We start from the raw sequence: 18623 nt of genomic DNA on the forward strand, positions 1-18623 counted from the left end.
CCTTTGCCCATTTTTGAATTGGGTTAATTCCCTTTTTTTTAAAAAAGATTTTATTTATTTATTTGACAGAGATCACAAGTAGGCAGAGAGGCAGGCAGAGAGAGAGGAGGAAGCAGGCTCCCTGTTAAGCAGAGAGCCCAATGCTGGGCTCGATCCCAGGACCCTGAGATCATGACCTGAGCCGAAGGCAGAGGCTTAACCCACTGAGCCACCCAGGCACCCCTGGTTAATTCTTTTTCATACACATTATGTTTAGAACAAAATGGTCAAAACTGCTTAGCAAAAAAAGTACTTGAAAACCATACCAACTATTATTCATTAGCACAAATTATGTAGATCTTTACCACTACATTCTATTTCATACAGATGTATATATACAGCAAAAGTATTTAGGTAAACATACTTTGAAAAATACAGACCATATTGGGGCTATTTTGTGGAAACTCGAGTCTTTCCCAGGTAAGAATACAAATATTTTTATGCTACAAGAAAAGGATTCGGGCACCTGAGTGGCTCAGTCAGTTAACTGTCCAACTTCGGATTTTGGCTCAGGTTGTGAACTCGGGGTAGTAGGATTCAGAGCCCTGAATCAGGCTCTGTATTGAGCTTGGAGCCTGCTTGGGATTCTCTCTCTCCCTCTGCCCCGCATTCCCCCAACTCCCTGCTCATACGTGCGTGCTCTCTCTCTCCCTCAAAAAAAAAAAAAAAAAAAAAAAAAAAAGAAAGAATGAGTAAACAACAGGACCTGGGAAAAATTCAACATGAAATATACCTTAGCCTTCAAAACATGGCAATTATTCAGGTAGCAATTTTCACCTGTTCAATGGAACATAACTCAACTTTTGAAAAATTAAAATTACCTGCATGTAAACTTGGAATGTTTTTACACTTTAAAGAAAGGTATTTCTGGGGCGCCTGGGTGGCTCAGTGGGTTAAGCCGCTGCCTTCGGCTCAGGTCATGATCTCGGGGTCCTGGGATCGAGTCCCGCATCGGGCTCTCTGCTCAGTGGGGAGCCTGCTTCCTCCTCTCTCTCTCTGCCTGCCTCTCTGCCTACTGGTGATCTCTGTCTGTCAAATAAATAAATAAATAAATCTTTAAAAAAAAAAAAAAAAAAAAAGAAAGGTATTTCTAATGGTTTAAAATTGACTTCACATTAAAAAATGAATCCATATGGGAAAGCCCTGAACCCTGACCGCAAAAGCAGCAGAAAGTTTCCAGATTTCTCCACTGGGGCCTCCCTCTAACTTTTGCCCGGCCAGAAACATTCTCAGACTTTTCCTGGAATAGGATGCATAGTAGGGCATTAGGGTTTCAGGGGAATCTCACCTAAGAAGGGACAGATGAAGTTACGATGGCAAGCAGAGAAGCCACAGACAGAACACTCATCGAGTGGGAGGCCCTGCGCTAAGCACTTCACCTGCATTACTCTTCTGATCAGTGAGGGCCACCCTATTATCACTACCATCTTGCAGGTGACACTCAAGTACAACAGAATCAAAGTCAACCTAGTCCTCATGGTAAGTCCACATTCTTTTTTTTTTTTAATTTATTTATTTGACAGAGAAAGAGAGGTCACAAGCAGGCCTCCCCGCTGAGCCTGCTTGTGACCTCCCCGCTGAGCAGAGAGCTTGATGCAGGGCTTGATCCCAGGACTCCGAGATCACGATCTGAGCTGAAGGCAGAGCCTTAACCCACTGAGCCACCCAGGCACCCCTGGTAAGTCCATGTTCTTAATCATTATGCCCCGTACTGACTGATATACCAACATATTCCAGGTGAATTAATCAACTGGATGGTGAAAATGACTTCTAGAAAACAGAGGTGTATCGACAGCTTGAATAACTGAGGGGCAGCAACAGGTCAGAATGTACTCACTTTTAGAAATACATATCACTGGCTGAATCAGTCATGAGAGGGAAGTGAACAAAGCATGCTTCTCCACACAAAAGCTTTATAGTCTCTGCATTTGAGAGGACCCCTCTCTCCCTTCGTTGCCCACGACCAGAAAAACTGCCAGGCTGCTCAAGTAGTTGGCCTTACTTATTCATGAATTCATCTTCCCTCATCCACAGAAAAGGTGAATTTTATTCTTCCTTCGTCTGAATTCTATGTTTTGCAATGCTTCACTTCTATCAAGTGTTAGTCTGACCATTCCCCTTGCAAAATGGAATTCAGGGAGCAACAATGTATGGTGCACAACAAAATTCTAGGCTTCACACTGCTCCTTCACCCCACAGCTCTCACCAGTTAGGGAATTTCCTATTTCTGTCTGGATCTATGGTGTCCATGTCGGATTTCCTACCTGGTCAGTGTACTGGGCACACCAGAAGCTACGTATTTTTTTTTTTTTTTAAAGAATTTACTTATTTATTTGAGAGAGATAGCATGAGCAGGGGAAGGGCAGAGGGAGAAGGAGAAGCAGACTCCCTGCTGAGCAGGGAGCCCAACATGGGGCTCGATCCCAGGACTCCAAGATCATGACCTGCGTTGAAGTCAGATGCTTAACTGACTGAGTCACCCAGGTGCCCCTATATCCCTATGCATTATTCTTAACCCCAGGACCCCCCCCGCCAATTTATATATATCTATATATAATGTACTAGATAAATAGTCCCAAGGGAATTTTAGCAAGTGAATTATTAAACTGAAATGGAATTTAATCCGTGAAGAGTTGACGGCATTACTCCCTCCGCGGCACCAGATGGCAGTGTTGCCCAACAAGTGTACTATCTGTGTGCAGGGCTGCTGATGGCTTTAAGATAATTCTAGACAAACACATGGCTTCTGACATTATCCAGATCCCAATATTCTACAAAGTTCTGTCACTGTGGCCTAGAAAATGGACTTTCAGAGGGATGTGTGAATGAAAGTGCTCCTCAGAGGGTCTAATTCTCTGTGTATCCACTTCAATCCTGTGTCTCCACAGATCCGTCACTGGTGCTTTTGATGGAAGGCCGAGCATACAACAGCTCATCACTCCCTTCATCTTTCAATGGACAGTGTTTTATGGCTCTTAAGGCATTCTTCCGGGTCCACTTCTTCACCCCCCCATGTGTTATTAACTTGGCTTGAAAGCTTATTACACAAAGTCTTTAATGTATAATACAACAGAATCTGTGCATGAAAATAATTGTCCTTAAACTTAATGACTACGATTCCTTTTCCGTGCAGTTACCCTATTTGTGACAAATGAACTCAGTTGTTACTGCTTTTAAGACAGTGGAAATTTTGTATCTCTTTATCTGGGTGGTAGTTACAATGTTTAAAAGTTACATCTTTAGAAAGTTATAAGGTTTACACTTGAGATTTGAAATTTGTTTACTATTTGTTAATTATATACCAGTAAGAAAATACTCATATCCTAAAGCAACCAGATTTTTACAAAATTACCCTGGGTCTCACTTTTCACACACACACAATAATATTAATGCTAGCTTCATCTCACGGTTTTATAATTTCTGTGTGAAGAGCTATTTTCTGTACAATAAAAATGATGCTAACACTAGGTGCCATGGGACTTAAGAAACAAAGCCAAGGGTATTGTCTGTTTTCATTTGCCTGGAAATTTCTGCACAGTTACTGTTTCCTCTCTGCCTTTCTTTCCCTGGCCGTGGCCACAGGTATTGCTCCAACCTGCTTCTGTGCCCATTTAGTCGAGAAGAGCGCGGCCTGGCACCTGCCAGACTCTTGAGAGACAAGGCTGGTTTGCTGCAGTGCTGAGGCCAGACTCCAGATACTGGGCTTGGCACTGGCAACTTTTTTGTCGGTCTTTTCAGAAAGCAGGCACTGATTCCCCAGCCTAATTTTAACTATAATATGGATTTGTAATAGGAAACCTCTTCTATCCCAAGGTCTGTGTTCTAAATGGTTCTCTGGGTCTTGGATCTGTTCCTTCATTTGGTTCTCACAGTTGCTCTGGGAGTTAGGCAGCACAAGAATCCTTAATCCCAGGACTCAGAAAGGAAAGGGGAAGTGACTCATGAGTCAAAGAGGGGATGTGACTGGCCCAGTGAACACTCGGGCTGATGCACCAGGCAAGAAGGAACACAGGGATGCTGTTCCTTCTCTCCCTCAACATTCATTTTGTAAAAATTAGATGTTATATAGCACAACTTTTAACAAACGTTTGACCTTCAGAACTCTAAATGCAAATACAGTAAAAAATGGAGCATGGGAATGCAGTATAAAAAATCTGGCTTAAGTTATCACCTAAACACTTAAAAACATTATGGATATATTGCTGATGGGAATGTTAATGGTACAGCATCTCTGGAAAACTCTATGGCAGTTTCTTTTTCTTTTCTTTTCTTTTTTTTTTTTTTAAGATTTTACTTATGTATTTGACAGTCAGAGATCACAAGTAGGCAGAGAGGCAGGCAGAGAGAAAGGGGAGGAAGCAGGCTCCCTGCAGAGCAGAGAGCCTGATGCGGGGCTCGATCCCAGGACTCTGGGATCATGACCTGAGCCGAAGGTAGAGGCTTAACTCACTGAGCCACCCAGGCACCCCGTGCCCATTTATGGGAGTTTCTTATGGCAGTTTCTTAATAAACTAACACACGGTATTACCAAGTGACCCACATTTGCATGCCTACCATTTCCCCCAGAGGAATGGAAATCTGTGTACAAATACCTGTGCACAAGTGTTCAAAAACCTGTGTGCAAATGTTCACAGAAGCTTTACTCGCAATAGTTAAAAACTGAAAACAACCCAGATGTTCCTTCAACAGGCAAATGATTAGAAATGGTTAAACAAATCTTGGTACTCCCACTTGACTGGGCGGCAGAATAAAAGAGAACAAACCTACTGATAAACCCAATAATTTCAATGACATCTCCAGGAATCATGCTGAGTGAAGAAAGACACTCCCAAAAGGTTATATATTATATAATTCCATTTATGTAACTTTCTTGAAATGACATTATAGAATGGGGACAGACTAGTGGCTGCCAGGGCTAGGGATGGGAGGAGGGAAAGGCAGGAAGGTGTAACAGGGAGTCAGTGTGACAATGTAAGGGCAACACGAAAGACCCTTGTGTTGATGTAAGTCTTCGGGATCTTGATCATGGGAGTGGATACACAGAGCTATGCAGGACATTAAATCACACAGAGATACATATATGCACAAACACACAGAAATGAATGTGAAGACAACTGAGCACATGTGAACCACATGGGCAGACTTTGTCAATATCCTGGTTGTGATGCTGTACTTTACTCTGCAAGCTGTCGTCAGTGTGGAATGGGTAAAGGGTATGTGGGATCTGTCTGTATTATTTTTTGTAATTGCATGTTTATCTATAATTATCTCAAAGTAAAAAGATTAGTTAAAAAACTATGGGTTTTGGGGTCCTGGGCTCGAGCCCTGCAATGGGCTCTCTGCTCAGCGGGGAGCCTGCTTCCCCCTCTCTCTCTTCCTGCCTCTCTGCCTACTTGTGGTCTCTCCCTCCGTCCAGTAAATAAATAAATAAATAACTTAAAAACAAAAACAAAAAGCAAAAAACTATGGGTTTTGGGGTGCCTGGGTGGCTCAGTCAGTTAAGTGGCTGCCTTCAGTTCAGGTCATGATCCCAGGGTCCTAGGATTGAGTCCCACATCAGGCTCTCTGCTGAGCAGAGAGCCTGCTTCTCCCTCTCTCTGTGCCTGTGGCTCTGCTTACTTGTGCTCTCTCTGTGTCAAATAAATAAATAAAATCTTAAAAAAAAAACAAAAAACAAAAAACAACACCCCGTGGGTTTTATACTTGGTATCTGTTCATTTATCAAGTCATTGGCTATAAAGAAAACTAATTTAGTCAACAAACATGATAGATGCTAGGTGCTGAAAATACGGCAATGAACAAGGCAGGCAAAACCGTCTGTCCCTATGGAGCTTACACTTAGATGGGGCGGAGACACAGTATGCCCAGTAAAGAGTATCACAAACCTTGATAGCTGGTGAAGCCATAGGGAGAAAGTAAGATAGAGGACAGCAGTACGGCAGGATTGTTCCTTAAAACAGGGTGACCAGACAAGGCTTCACCCGTATGGAGGACACTTGAGACTTGAAAGAAGTAAGGAACAAACCCAGTCTGGGAGGAAAGTATTCCACACAACGGGAACAGCAAGTGCAAAGGCCTGTCCTGACTCAGGGGTGAGTCTGGCACATGCATGGAAAGGCAGAAGAGCCAACGAGGCTGGGGCTAAGTGAGCAAGGCAGAGAGAGAAGATGAGGCAGGGGTTGGGGGCCAGAGCAGGTTGGGCCTGGGGGACCACTGGCATGGCTGATTCAGTGAGAGGGGGCACCACTGGAATGTTTTAAGCAGAGGAACACCATAATCTCACTTAGGTCGGATCAGGGTTACTCTGGTGGCTCGGTGAAGAAGAGGTAAGAGGGTGGTAAGGGCAAAAGTTCTACAACCAGAGTGGGGGCTCCTGCAAAATCCAGATGGAAAAATGGACAAATGGCAGAAGTAGACATTAGCATGCTGCTGGTATGCACCTTGACAGATAAATGACAAATCATATAACACCGTGTTAACATCCTTACAAAATACTACTCTGTGTTTTGTTACCGTGGACAAAGCTAAGGCTTTAGTTGTACGGACCTTGTCTTGTGACCCCGATGGCATCTCTTCTAGAGTCTCGGTGCTTCCCAGATTGGAGAGCTGACTACTTGGCTGTAACCCGGGGCTGGAGATATTGGAGTCACCCATCTGATTCTGCAATTAAAAGGAAAAGTATATCATGTGAAAACTTTGCTATTATTTGGGTAGCAAAACATCATATATACTAAGCTATCAAAATTAACATGTCCCCGGGCTGAGGTTTGGGGCTTTTTTTTTTTTTTTTTAATCTAGTCTCTTGAGAGTGCTCTAAACTGTTTATAGTGTCTGTTTTGACATGGGTAATAGTCAGCAGATGCTGGATCAGAGAGCTCAAATGTAACTTTAGTTTCTAGAGTGTGTAATTCCACATCCATCTAGTGATTTTTTTAGATTTTTTCTCTTTCTCTTTTCCTTTTCTTTTTTTAGCACAGTGTTAGGCACTCCAATGTTAAAAGAATGGCTCAGAGGCATTTTTTTTCTATTCAAATGACTTAATCCTTACTTCTTTTACTCAGTGTTTCCCAGTTATCTAGAGGTGAAAGAGTGTGGGAAAGCCTATGAAGTACCTTTTGGAAACATCTAGTACTGAAGTAGCGGACAATTCTCCAGGTCACACAGTGCCCATGAGGTAAGTGTGGCCACCAGACAGTCCCACAGCATTGCTGACTACATTCCCTGTGCAGTACTGTTCATCCCCGGGACTCACTCGTTTTCTACGTGGCAGCCTATACTTCTTAACCCCTTCAACTATTTCACCTGCTTATGAAACAGCTTCATCTCCCACCACCTCTTTATGCAACACCACCATCATCCTGTATCAACACATTATGGAGAATGCCTGGAATTAAACTGTATCAGAGAAAAGCTCAAAACACTGCTCACAGCAAGTTCCCAGAACAGAAGATATAAAATGTTCACAAGCATTTTTAAAATTGAGTTTGCACATAAAAATCCCCCCTTGTTATTTTCAGGAGAGGCTGGATACCTTGGCAACAACCAGCCAGAGCTGAGCTGCAGGTGACCCTCTGGTGCCAGGCCAGGCTCTGTCTGCATCGGGTCCGCCCTGACCCACTGCACGTGCTCCCGCAGCCCATGTGGTTTGTGGGACAGCTGAGTCTCCTATATTAACTCAACATGAGCTACAAAATGGGTTATGCTTTAAAAGGTTTCTGGAACTTCAGATATTTTTTCATACATGTGCAGGACTGTTCTTGGAAAGTTTCCTGAGTATGTTGATGACACTCTAGTATTTGTATGGATTGGGGGAAGTGGACAATCAAAAACTTTCTTGAGGTTAATTTTACAGTATTTGGTAAAAACCTTAAAAATGTCAAAATCCACAGTACATACCCTCCCCAAAGACTGATGAATCACAGACCTGTACCCCTGAAACGAATAACTCATTATATGTTTAAAAAAAAAAAAAAAGTCAAAATCCTTTGATCTATCAATTCCATTTCAAGTAATTTACCTTAAGAGAAAATGTCCAACATGAAGACTTAGCTACAGGATATATTTCTGAGTTCTTAAGAGACTCACAAAACCCCCCCAGTGTATTATTTATGTAAGGCATGGAAGGAAAAATATGCAGCTATTAATATCACTGTTCTCTTTTTCAAAGACTTTTCATTCTACCAAAAGAAATCTCACAGGGACTCCCTGTGAGATGAACAGCTACTGTCACAAAGACATTGCTCTTTGGGAAAAAAACTAGTTATGAAAGAATTAATAAAATAGACTTTTAAAACTAGTTAATACAAGTAGTGTAGAGAAATGTACCACACACACTGGGACATACTTTTGGAAGGATACATAATCAAGTATTATCAGTAATTATTTCTAGGTGGTGGGACTGTGTCTTTTTCTTCTCTAATCTTTAAATATAAAATACAAACAACCCCACAAAAATCTAGGATAATTTCTGTGGTTAGAAGCAACGCAACAAGGAGCAACTGTAAAGGACTATGGGCTTAGCTATCTTTCTTTAGGTTAAAAAAGGTAAGTTGGTCGAAACAAACTATGGGACTGCCAGGGAGGTGTTTACTATAGACTGTTCTTATCTCTAAGCAGTTTCTATTATAAATCCTTCACCCCAAAATCTGGAATTTCATTCACTGCATGACACACAGTGGATGGGGGTTTTAGGGTTGGAAGCACATCCCACTGCTGAGGTATGGTTTGTACCCTGCCCTTGACTCTGTCAATCTAAGTCTCTACCTAAAGATAAACGAAGGAGCCATCTGGAACCGTGCCGCAGCTGAGAGTGTGCACGCAAACACTGAGATATGAATTCATGGGTCACTGCTAATACCAAGCCCATTTGGTGAGATGACAGTCAAGTGCAGATAAGAAACAAAACTGTTCTTTCAGGAAGCTCCGTCTATGTACAGATAGTTTTCAAAAACAGAAATAATGCGTCATAAAGTAATTACTAAAGATTTGACTAAGTTCCCAAAGGTTTTAGTTTTAGACATCATTTTATTTATCCCACACCATGGGAACATTTTCTTTACAACAGTTATTCACTACGGTACTCCCCATATTCTTACTTTCACAATGTGTATTAGCCAGAAATCAGGTCAGATTTTCAGACTGCCTGCTTGACCTCAAGAACCTGGATAGCTCTGTGTACAAAAACTAAGCTTCCGTTCCTCTTTCATTTTGTGGCCACTCTCTCCTTAGTCTGAGGGGTAGGCTGGGGCACCTTCTAGAATGCCAGCTCTGGTGTACAGGCCCGACACTTTCTGTCCTGTGTGGCAGCACTGTGACCTAGTCATCACTACGTATGTGTCACAGAGCCCTGGGTTTATTAGTTACCTGTTATCAGAACACAGAAAAGCCTCTACAAAAACTGAAAGAGGCATCTGTGTAGATAATCCAGATCTTATTAAGGACATGAGGGGATCTGGGGGGAATATAAGGTGCCTTGCAAGTACAAAAAGTGATTCTTAAAATTTATTCTCATCCAGTTCCCTAGACATCAATGAATCTACTACAGAGATGACTGCTTTTCCTAATATTAATTTTCACAGATCCAGAAATTCCTCCTAATTCTCTATGAGACACTGAGGCATTTGGTATAACTTGAAACTTCTCATGGACTCCACTGTATACTTCTCTACACCGGAAATGGGCCTTCCTTTGGTGTCTAAATAGAACTTCCTTTGTTAGAGGAAACTCCCTTCCAGAGCACTACTTCCAAAGTTTGCTTCCTAAACTAGATTCTTGAGATGCTAAAGGGGAGTTATGTGAAAAATGGTCCTGTGGTTAAATTAACTTGGGAATTTATTATAGGACTCTCAGAGTCTTGAGCATTGCAAAGCCCCATGAAGATGGGGGAGGAGGAGCCACGTAAACAATGTTTCCTTAACTCACTTGACCAACTGGAACCTTTCCGTAAAGATCACTTGCTAACCATGTAGAGGCTAGTGTTAGAGCAGAACCGTTTGGGAAACACACCAGAGAGTGGTTTTCATACCTTATTCCTTAAACTTTGGGTGAGGTGAGGATTACACAAAAAATGAAAGAAAATACTTAACAAAATACAAGTAAAGAGTAAGGTGACAATTACAATTCCACAGCTACAAAGTGCCGCAGTGGGAGCCTTCAGTCCTGCTCCTAGGAAGCGTGGGGCTCTGAAGTGCCCACCTCAAGCAAAAAGCCAGGACAGTTCCAAAGCCACATGTGCAGTTTGAAGACAACTAAGGAAATAGGCACTGCTTGACACACAGCAGACAGTTCGTAAGTGTGTATTAAATAAATTAACAAATGTACTGCAACTTCCATTTTATTCAACCTGGGGAGGAAATGTTATCATTTAACTTTTAAACTAACACACAAAAGACAAAAAAAAAAAAAAAAAAAAAAGAATTCTAGAAAAGCTTCACATGTGGGTAAAATCCAAATATTGCTTATTAAAGGCCGTGAATCCACCACTAATTACAGACCATAAATACACCCTTTAGTATTAGCGGGTGCAAATGATCAGACTACATAAATTCCTAAGCCCTAGCAAAGACTGCGGGGGTGAACAACAGGCAAGAAGTTTCTTCAGAACTACCTGTTGCAGGCTAACTTCTGCGCCCTGAAACCATTTTCTCCCATAGTAATGACAGAAAAAGAACATTCTACACTTTCATGCCAACTCAAGGACTCTGAGATAAGCCAATTTCTTTCCCTGTCTTTTGGACTAGAAACAGTAAGATGCACTTTCTTTTTGGACTAATGATCTCTCCTGGCCTTGAGGTAACTTCTGCAGCACATGAGACCCTGGCAGGCTCCTCCCGTCTTGGTCCTCCCAGTCAGCATCTCACCCTCTCATATTCATCCTTGGCTCTGCTTAGCATCTCCAGGATGTCGATGGGCCTGTGGTCACTGCAGCCGTTGGCCTGGCTGGGACTCTGCTTGTCCCGAGCAGCTTGCTGGGACCGCCGTGTCTCCTCTTCTACAACACTAGTGGAAGAGAAACAGGTTTCAGAAAGACTTCTTTAGACACAACCTGATCCATGAACTCTCCTGGTGCTCGTCTTCTCAGGAAATGGAAAGAACGTCGTAGGATACAAATACAAATACAATACAAATGCAGGGCCTCGGTTAGCTCATCCTGGGACTACATGACTGACTGCTTCACCAGCTCATGCACAGTGATGCCGACTGATGGTGTCTCACTGTTAGGAAAGAAGTATGGAATCTCTTCTAGCATTGGTGGGAGCAGTAAGTTAAAAAAGACGAAATTATTTCTTTCTCTTTTTTGAAGACTCTTAAGACTCAGTCAAGTACCAGGTAGAGTACATTTTCAAATGGACATGCCAGTGAGACAAAGACAGGCTGCAGAGCTGAGGAGCCCACTGTGCAAATTTTGTACCGACACCGGCCTACCGAAGAGGGAGAGGACCTTCTTGAGAAGAGAGGTCTCAGGGAATCTTCAAAGGTTTCCCTTATTTTCTGCTTAGAAATCACTGAATGGGTGGTTGAGGTCAGGGTGATTGTGGCAATGCTCTTTATTTTGATTGGTGCTTACGCTAATTCTGCACTTGAAAATGCATAAAGCAAGAAAAGTTGAAAGTTAAGAATGCCACTGATAGGTTCTTTTTAAAGTTCATTTAGGTTTTAATCCCAGCTTTAATGAACAGGCTTATCAGCCACAGATTATTATGGGCACAGACCCAGCTTGATAACTGTATGAACTGAGAACCTTCTGGATAGTGATAAAGATAGGCAATAAAATAATTCAGGAGCAAAAGTTTTGAGTTTTTGTTTGTTTGTTTTTGAATAACAGGAGCAGGAAAAGAACAGGCTGCTCAGTGTATGTTCACTGCTTTAAGACAGCCTGCTTAGGAGCTCCCATTAATGTGTGTGGGATGGTTCTTGTATTTGAAAACATTAAACAATACTAAACAGAGCCTTTATTTTTTAAACAGCAGAATCATTCTGAGTTTTTAACATTCTAACATGTATTATGATTCTCCAAGAAGGGTGGGCTTATAAATTTTCCAAAGTTTATTTGACCATAGAATCTTCTCCTGAGGCGGGATTTGTTTGGAAAATGCTACTTTAAGATAATGTCATTTCTCTATCTAGAGTCTAATAGCTCTGAATAGGATGACAGGTCAATTTTTTTTTTTTTAAGATTTTATTTATTTGACAGAGAGAGCAAGAGAGCACAGGCAGGGAGAGGGAGAAGCAGGGTCCCCACTGAGAAGGAGGCTTATTTGGGGTTCAATCCCAGGACCTGGGATCATGACCTGAGCTGAAGGCAGACGCTTAACTGACTTAGCCACCCAGGCGACCCTGGGAAGATTATTTTTAAAATGAATGTACAATCATAGACTTTACAGTAGAGTGAAAGAAGACCTGCATGTGATATGAGGATCTGACCAATTAGAATCAATACTGTTTCTTTTATATTCATACTGGGAAAGGAAGATTGTATTGTCACAGCTGTGGGGTCTGCTGCCAAGGAAAAGAAGACTGGAGAGACATATTGGTTATTTCTTGATGGTGGGTCACAAGCAATTTCACTTTCCTTTTTTGTACTTTTCTTCATTTGCCACAATTAACAGGTGCTCCTTTAATAATCAGGAGAAAAAAAGATTGCTATTTCAAGTGACTTGTATTTACACTCAGTTACAGGCTGCACCGATCTGAATCCACCTTTTCTCAAGACTCAGGTCACGCAGCCTATTTCTCCTACCTCCTGCCATGCTGCCTGGCTTGCCCAGGCTGGCACTCCTCTCCCCTCTGACCTGGAAGGGATCTGTAATTTTGATTCGAAAGAAGAACATTTTTTTTTTCTTTTCTTTCCCTTTTTTTCCTTTCTCCTTTCTTTTCCCTCCCTCCCTCCTTTCCTTCCTTCTTCTCTCTCACTCTTTCTAAAGAAACTTTATGCCCAAATAGAGCCTGAACTCCTCACCCCGAGATCAAGAGTAGCATACTCTACTGACTGAGCCAGCCAGGCACCCCCAAAGGGAAGAACACTTCTAGCAATCACCACTGCTCACCGGTGGAACAGGCCACCTTACAAAGCTCTCCACCGTTGTAAGCAGAAGCTATCCAGATGATGGAAGGGACAGGAATGATGCCTGGACTCTGAAAGGCCTTTTCCAATCCAAACTCTGTGAGGAACACCCCTGCCTCTCGCCCTTCTCTCAAATATGCTCCAAGCCTATCTGTAAAATCAGGAATAAAGCTTACTTCCACGAGTTCCCCAAATCTCATAGCCTATATAAATGTTTATTGTTTTGTTTTGTATTTTTTAAAAGATTTTATTTTTTTCTTTATTTGACAGACAGAGATCACAAGTAGGCAGAGAGGCAGGCAGAGAGAGAGGAAAGGAAGCAGGCTCCCTCCTGAACAGAGAGCCAGATGCGGGGCTAGATCCCAGGACCCTGGGACCATGACCTGAGCCGAAGGCAGAGGCTTTAACCCACTGAGCCACCCAGGCGTCCCAAGTGTTTATTGTTAAGAAAAGTTTCTGGCAGAGTGGATTTCCTCTTTAGGAAGAGTCAGCATTTCCTAAGTTTAGTGGATTTTCAACTTTGCCACTGACTAGAGAGGATTTCCAAATTCGGATACAGTACAGGTCTAGAAGTTTGCTTGTTCTCCCACACAGCTTCTCAGTTTCTACAACCATCTTTTGGAATACATCAATTTCTTTACTTGGAGAATTGTTACCATATTGTGGCTGCGGAACAGTGATTGAACAGGATGGGCACCGACAGGCACAGTTATTGACACATAATATATCCATCCCAGGGTCACCTGTGTTTCAGGTTGGCAGAGATGATATTCTGAAATATGTGGCAAACATAGGCTGTTCACAGGCAAAAGACAGAGCAAGGAAAGATAAAGTAGTCTTTTTTTATCTTTGGTGACCAGAACACCATTTATCACAAAGTTAATGTTAACATATAAGGTATTCTCTTTGGCCATAAATAGGTCAGACACTTAGAACTCTTTATCAACAGTTTCATGAGGGCACTCTAATCACTTTTAATACCTCCCCCGCTTGTAGTAAAACCAGTCGAAAGCATAAGCAAATGTGTCTCTGGGCATTTCTCATGAAAGAACCCAAAGGCTCTTCTTTTCCCTTCTGCTTTCTGTTTCTACTCTCTCTCCTTATTTTTGTTTCATACAATATTTTCAGATAGGCCTTCAGTCTTTTTTTACCTGACATCTTATATGAGGGTTATCACTGGCCTTGATAGTTTATAAAAAGCTCAAACTGGTTTCCTGTGAATAGCCATTAAAGCTAAAAGAGATACAGTTCTCACTTGGGGACCCCAAAGCTCTCAATCCACAGGAGACAGTCTATATATTAATATATTCCAAAGTCTGGATATTTAAGGAAAATATTCTGGATTTCAGGATAACCAAGACTCAGTAAATCTGTGTCTTCTAAGTAATTAGAAGTAGAGTGCCTTTGCTGTAACTTTCAAAACTACAAAAAAGCAGTCATCAAATAAGCAAATGGCTTTGTAAAAAAAGTTTTAATTAATTAATTTCCTGAGAAAAAGTGGTGTAAAAAGAAAGTGTGGTCCACGTTTTCAAGCCTGAGGGATACAAGTTCATTTGGAACATTGTCCGTAGGGGTGTGTGCCCACAGTAATAAACATGGCCACCCTGTAAGCTCACAGCCCAAGCAAAGCAGGAGGCTGATGAACATCCCATCAGGACATATGAGTGGTCCTGGATTAAAATGTCACCGTAGCCATGTGTGCTTCTTGTAAAATGCAAATATACCTGGAACTGAGGTTTGGGGGCTAATTATTTACTTACACATTTACAGAAATTAGTGTAAAATTGGTCTGTTTAAACATGCTAAAAACGAAGACTGTTTTCTTCCAAAGATGTAGGTAAGAACCTTGGAGGAGAGCAAAGGGAATTCTGATTGGACAGAGGGGGCTCCACATCTCTGAGGAAATTCAGGCGAAAACTGTGCGAGGGAAACACAGGTGAGCCAGAACACACTGCCCGCTGCAACACTGCCCAGAGCCGTATTTTACCGCGGGCACCCTCAGCACCAGTATCTTGGGCTCCCAGAATGCAGACCAGCAGTGCCAGCAGCACAGGTAAGCCAGGCGGCTCCCAAGGGCTGGCCTGAGAAAGAACAGTGAGTCCTCCTTCAGAACATTAATTCAATGAAATTATTCTCCCAATTCCAAGATTCCGACATAGAAAACATTTATTGGAATACAACCCAGTGGTGAACTAGGGACTACTAAACCTAAAATTGGTGTGAAGATGAAGTTCACTTGAGGAAAGCATGTGCAGGAGTTCTCCACCAGCTACTGAACGTGGCACCACTTGTCAGAGAGGAAACCTGGAGGGAGCCTGCAGTAAAAGTCCTTTAGTAAAGCCCCTTCAGGTGATGGGAAGGCTGTGCCCTGGGTGTCAATGGTATCCTCTGGGTTAGGCAGTCTGACAGCCCTAAGCACATCACCCAACCTAATGTACAAATAAAGAAAAAGACTAGAAGGAAATGAACTAAAACCCTGACAATGGAGTAGTAGGATTACAGATGATTCTAGAGTTCTCTAAGGTTTTCTGCCTCTAACAAACTTCGACAATAAGCAGGAAATCAGGAAAGAAATAAATGAGTTAGTAGACTCAGGAACAAAGAGAAGGGTTAAAGTCATTTTTTCATCTCTCATATATCACTAATTAAATCTATGTTGTGATATAAATACTTACTCGGCCATGAGTTTGGCTATGCGGTGACAGTCATTCTTGTCGTAAAACCAGATGCTGTATATCGACACTTGAAAAACAAAGGAGAGAAAAAGATGAGGGGAAATGAGGTTTCAACATTTGGGTGTATGTAAGTACTACATTATCACCATGGAATGTCACAGAATTTACCATGAAGCCCTCAGACTGTTAGGAGTTCCTCTAAAGAAAAAAAAAAAGCCTCTCCCCTAAACTATTTAATAAAATTATTAATTAAATTAGGATAGGCAAAATATCCAGATGAAAACTGAAAGCTTGGTTTTGGGCAGAATTACTAGATCTCACTGAGTCCAAGGAGCCACTAAGTGCAAGCAGCACCATTATTTTATGTATTATCAAGTAAGAAAAACACCACCAGTTAAATTCTAACATTGATGTAAGATGCATTCCAAATGGATATCAAAATATGAAAAAAAAAAAGTGTCTTAGTTATTGAAAACCCAGTTCACCCATCAGCTAATCGAAACACCAGGACCTCTACCAGTCTCCTGAAGCTTGAAATAGGGAATTAGTAGTTCCCGTCAAAACAGACACCGGCTCCAGACCCAGCGCATGACCAGCACCGTTCACGCGGGAACCGGAAGTGCCGGGGCTGGGCTCAGTCCATCACTCTTCTTACTTTTCCTTTTTCATTCCTAGCATGGATTGTGTGGTCAACACTAAGAGAACCCTCAGAAGGTATCTGGTAAGTAGGTAAATGAACCTTATTATTACTAAAGGTAACAATACGTAAAAATGACTAAATACTTTCTGAATAAGGTGGAGTAGAAATACTGAATACTTCAGTCAAAATAAACACAAGGATGGCTAGGACTCACTGTTACCACGTGTACCCACTGTAACCCTCACAGCCTGGCTCAGGCCGCACCTCCCTTCATAATTATGATGACCGGTACAGGAAGTGTAGGTATCATAGACCTTTCTTTTTATATTAAACTTTTTTTTTTTTTTAAACACAGGAGGCAGGATTTTTCAGTGGGCATGAATAAGGAGGGGGCAGTGCCAGTTCTCATGAGTGCAGAGCCTGTCATTTGTCCAAGGGACCATTATTAGGGATATAACTGACCCATAGCCATCTGGGATGAGCTGCTTTTCAACCAGCATGTCTTCCAACTCATCTGCATTAAACTTCTTGGAAATGTGGATCTTCCTGTGGCCAGGAAACTTGAACTTGGCCCTTTGTATGGCCTTAATCACATGCTCCTTGCTCTGCAACTTGGTAAGGATGGACATGATGACTTGGCCAACTGTGGACCCTGGCCACTGTACCCTGGGCCTTTCCAAAGGCACTCTGCCTGTCTGTCTGGAGCACCTCAACCCCAGCGTAGGACGGTATCGTGTTGATACAGAGGATGTGGAAGGGGGAGAGCTGCACTCAGATGTGAAACCATCACTGCCACAACTTTTCACCATGTACTTGTCGGCACAAGTATGGGCAGCCTCCAGGGCTTCAAAGGAGAGCTGCTCACATTCATCTGAGACCATGTTGCCACACAGTAGGTACTCATCCATTTTTGCCTTCTTCCGCCTCATGTCAAAGATGCAGATCTTGGCATCAGGGACACCTCTGTGTAAGTAAGACTTTGGATATGGCTTGTTCTTATGATACCAGTAACATGGGTTGTGTGGCAGCCCATGGCGACAGCAGGGTGGCACCCCGAAGGAAGAGCGCTAAACTTTTAATTTTGACGTAATTGTAGCTTCATACACAATTGTAAAACACAAACGGAGAACATGTATGCCCTCTGTTTCTTCCAATGATAACATTCTGTAAAGTTATAACATAATATAACCAGGCATGGTCACAAGGAACCCTGGTGTCCTTCTATAGTCACACCCTCCCTGCTTGGTCCCTCTCCCCTGTCTCTGACCCCTAGCAAACACACTAATCTGTTCCCCATTTCTTTAACATTGTATTTCAAGAATGTTCTATGTTGGGGCGCCTGGGTGGCTCAGAAGGTTCAAGCCTCTGCCTTTGGCTCAGGTCATAGTCCCAGGTCCTGGGATCGAGCCCTGCATCGGACTCTCTGCTCAGCGGGGAGCCTGCTTCCTCCTCTCTCTCTGCCTGCCTCTCTGCCTACTTGTGATCTCTGTCAAATAAATAAATAAAATCTTAAAAAAAAAAAAGAATGTTATAAAATGGAATTACATAGTTTGTGACTTTCTGAGATTGACTTTTCCGATTCAACATAATTCTCTGGATGTTGATCCAAGTTGTTGCTTGCATCAAATAGTTCATTCCCCCTGCCCTCACCAAACCCTCCCCCTACTTTTGTTTGCTGAGCAGTATATTTCATGGTATGGATGTACCTGTTCAACCATTTATCCATTTGAGGATAAGTGATATGTTTCCAGTTTTCGGCTACTACGAATAAAGCAGCTATAAATGTTCTTGCAAAGGTTTTTTTGTGAACAGAGTTTTTCCTCTCTGGGCTAAATGCCCCAAAGTAATTACTGAGTCACAGCAGTTGGCATGTTCAGTTTAATAAGAAAGTCTTAACCTGTTCCCCAGAGTAACCCACCAGCAATGTATGAGCAATCCAGTTTCTCTGCATCCTTGCTAGCATTTGTTCTTCTATTTCTAACTTCCTCCATTCTGCACTGATAGGTATATAGTGGCATCTCACGGTGGTTTTAGTTTATTATCTCCCTAATAGCTAAAAATGCTAAGCATCTTTTCAGGTCCTCCTTTGTCATCCATATATCCTGTTTAGTTAAATGTCTGCTCATGTCTTTTGCCCCTTCTAACTGATTTTTTAAAAAAATATTTATTTTTTTCATTTACTTGAGAGTGAGTGAGTGAGCAAGCA

At 42.1% G+C, this 18623-nt stretch overlaps 1 protein-coding gene and 1 pseudogene across 2 annotated transcripts in view; both read right to left on the reverse strand.

Moving 5' to 3' along the window:
* Window positions 1-18623, reverse strand: part of DCP1A (decapping mRNA 1A) — a 59228-nt gene that overhangs the window by 13440 nt on the left and 27165 nt on the right. For both annotated transcript variants that reach the window (XM_059389947.1, XM_059389948.1), the window contains exons 4-6: window positions 15778-15844; window positions 10899-11037; window positions 6586-6699 (exon numbers count right to left, since the gene is read on the reverse strand). In XM_059389947.1, the coding sequence (XP_059245930.1) occupies window positions 6586-6699; window positions 10899-11037; window positions 15778-15844 (320 nt within the window). The remainder of the gene's footprint in view (window positions 1-6585; window positions 6700-10898; window positions 11038-15777; window positions 15845-18623) is intronic.
* Window positions 16490-18135, reverse strand: LOC132012511 (large ribosomal subunit protein uL16-like; annotated as a pseudogene).

This window comes from Mustela nigripes, chromosome 2 (assembly GCF_022355385.1).
Source record: "Mustela nigripes isolate SB6536 chromosome 2, MUSNIG.SB6536, whole genome shotgun sequence".
Taxonomy (NCBI): Eukaryota; Metazoa; Chordata; class Mammalia; order Carnivora; family Mustelidae; genus Mustela; species Mustela nigripes.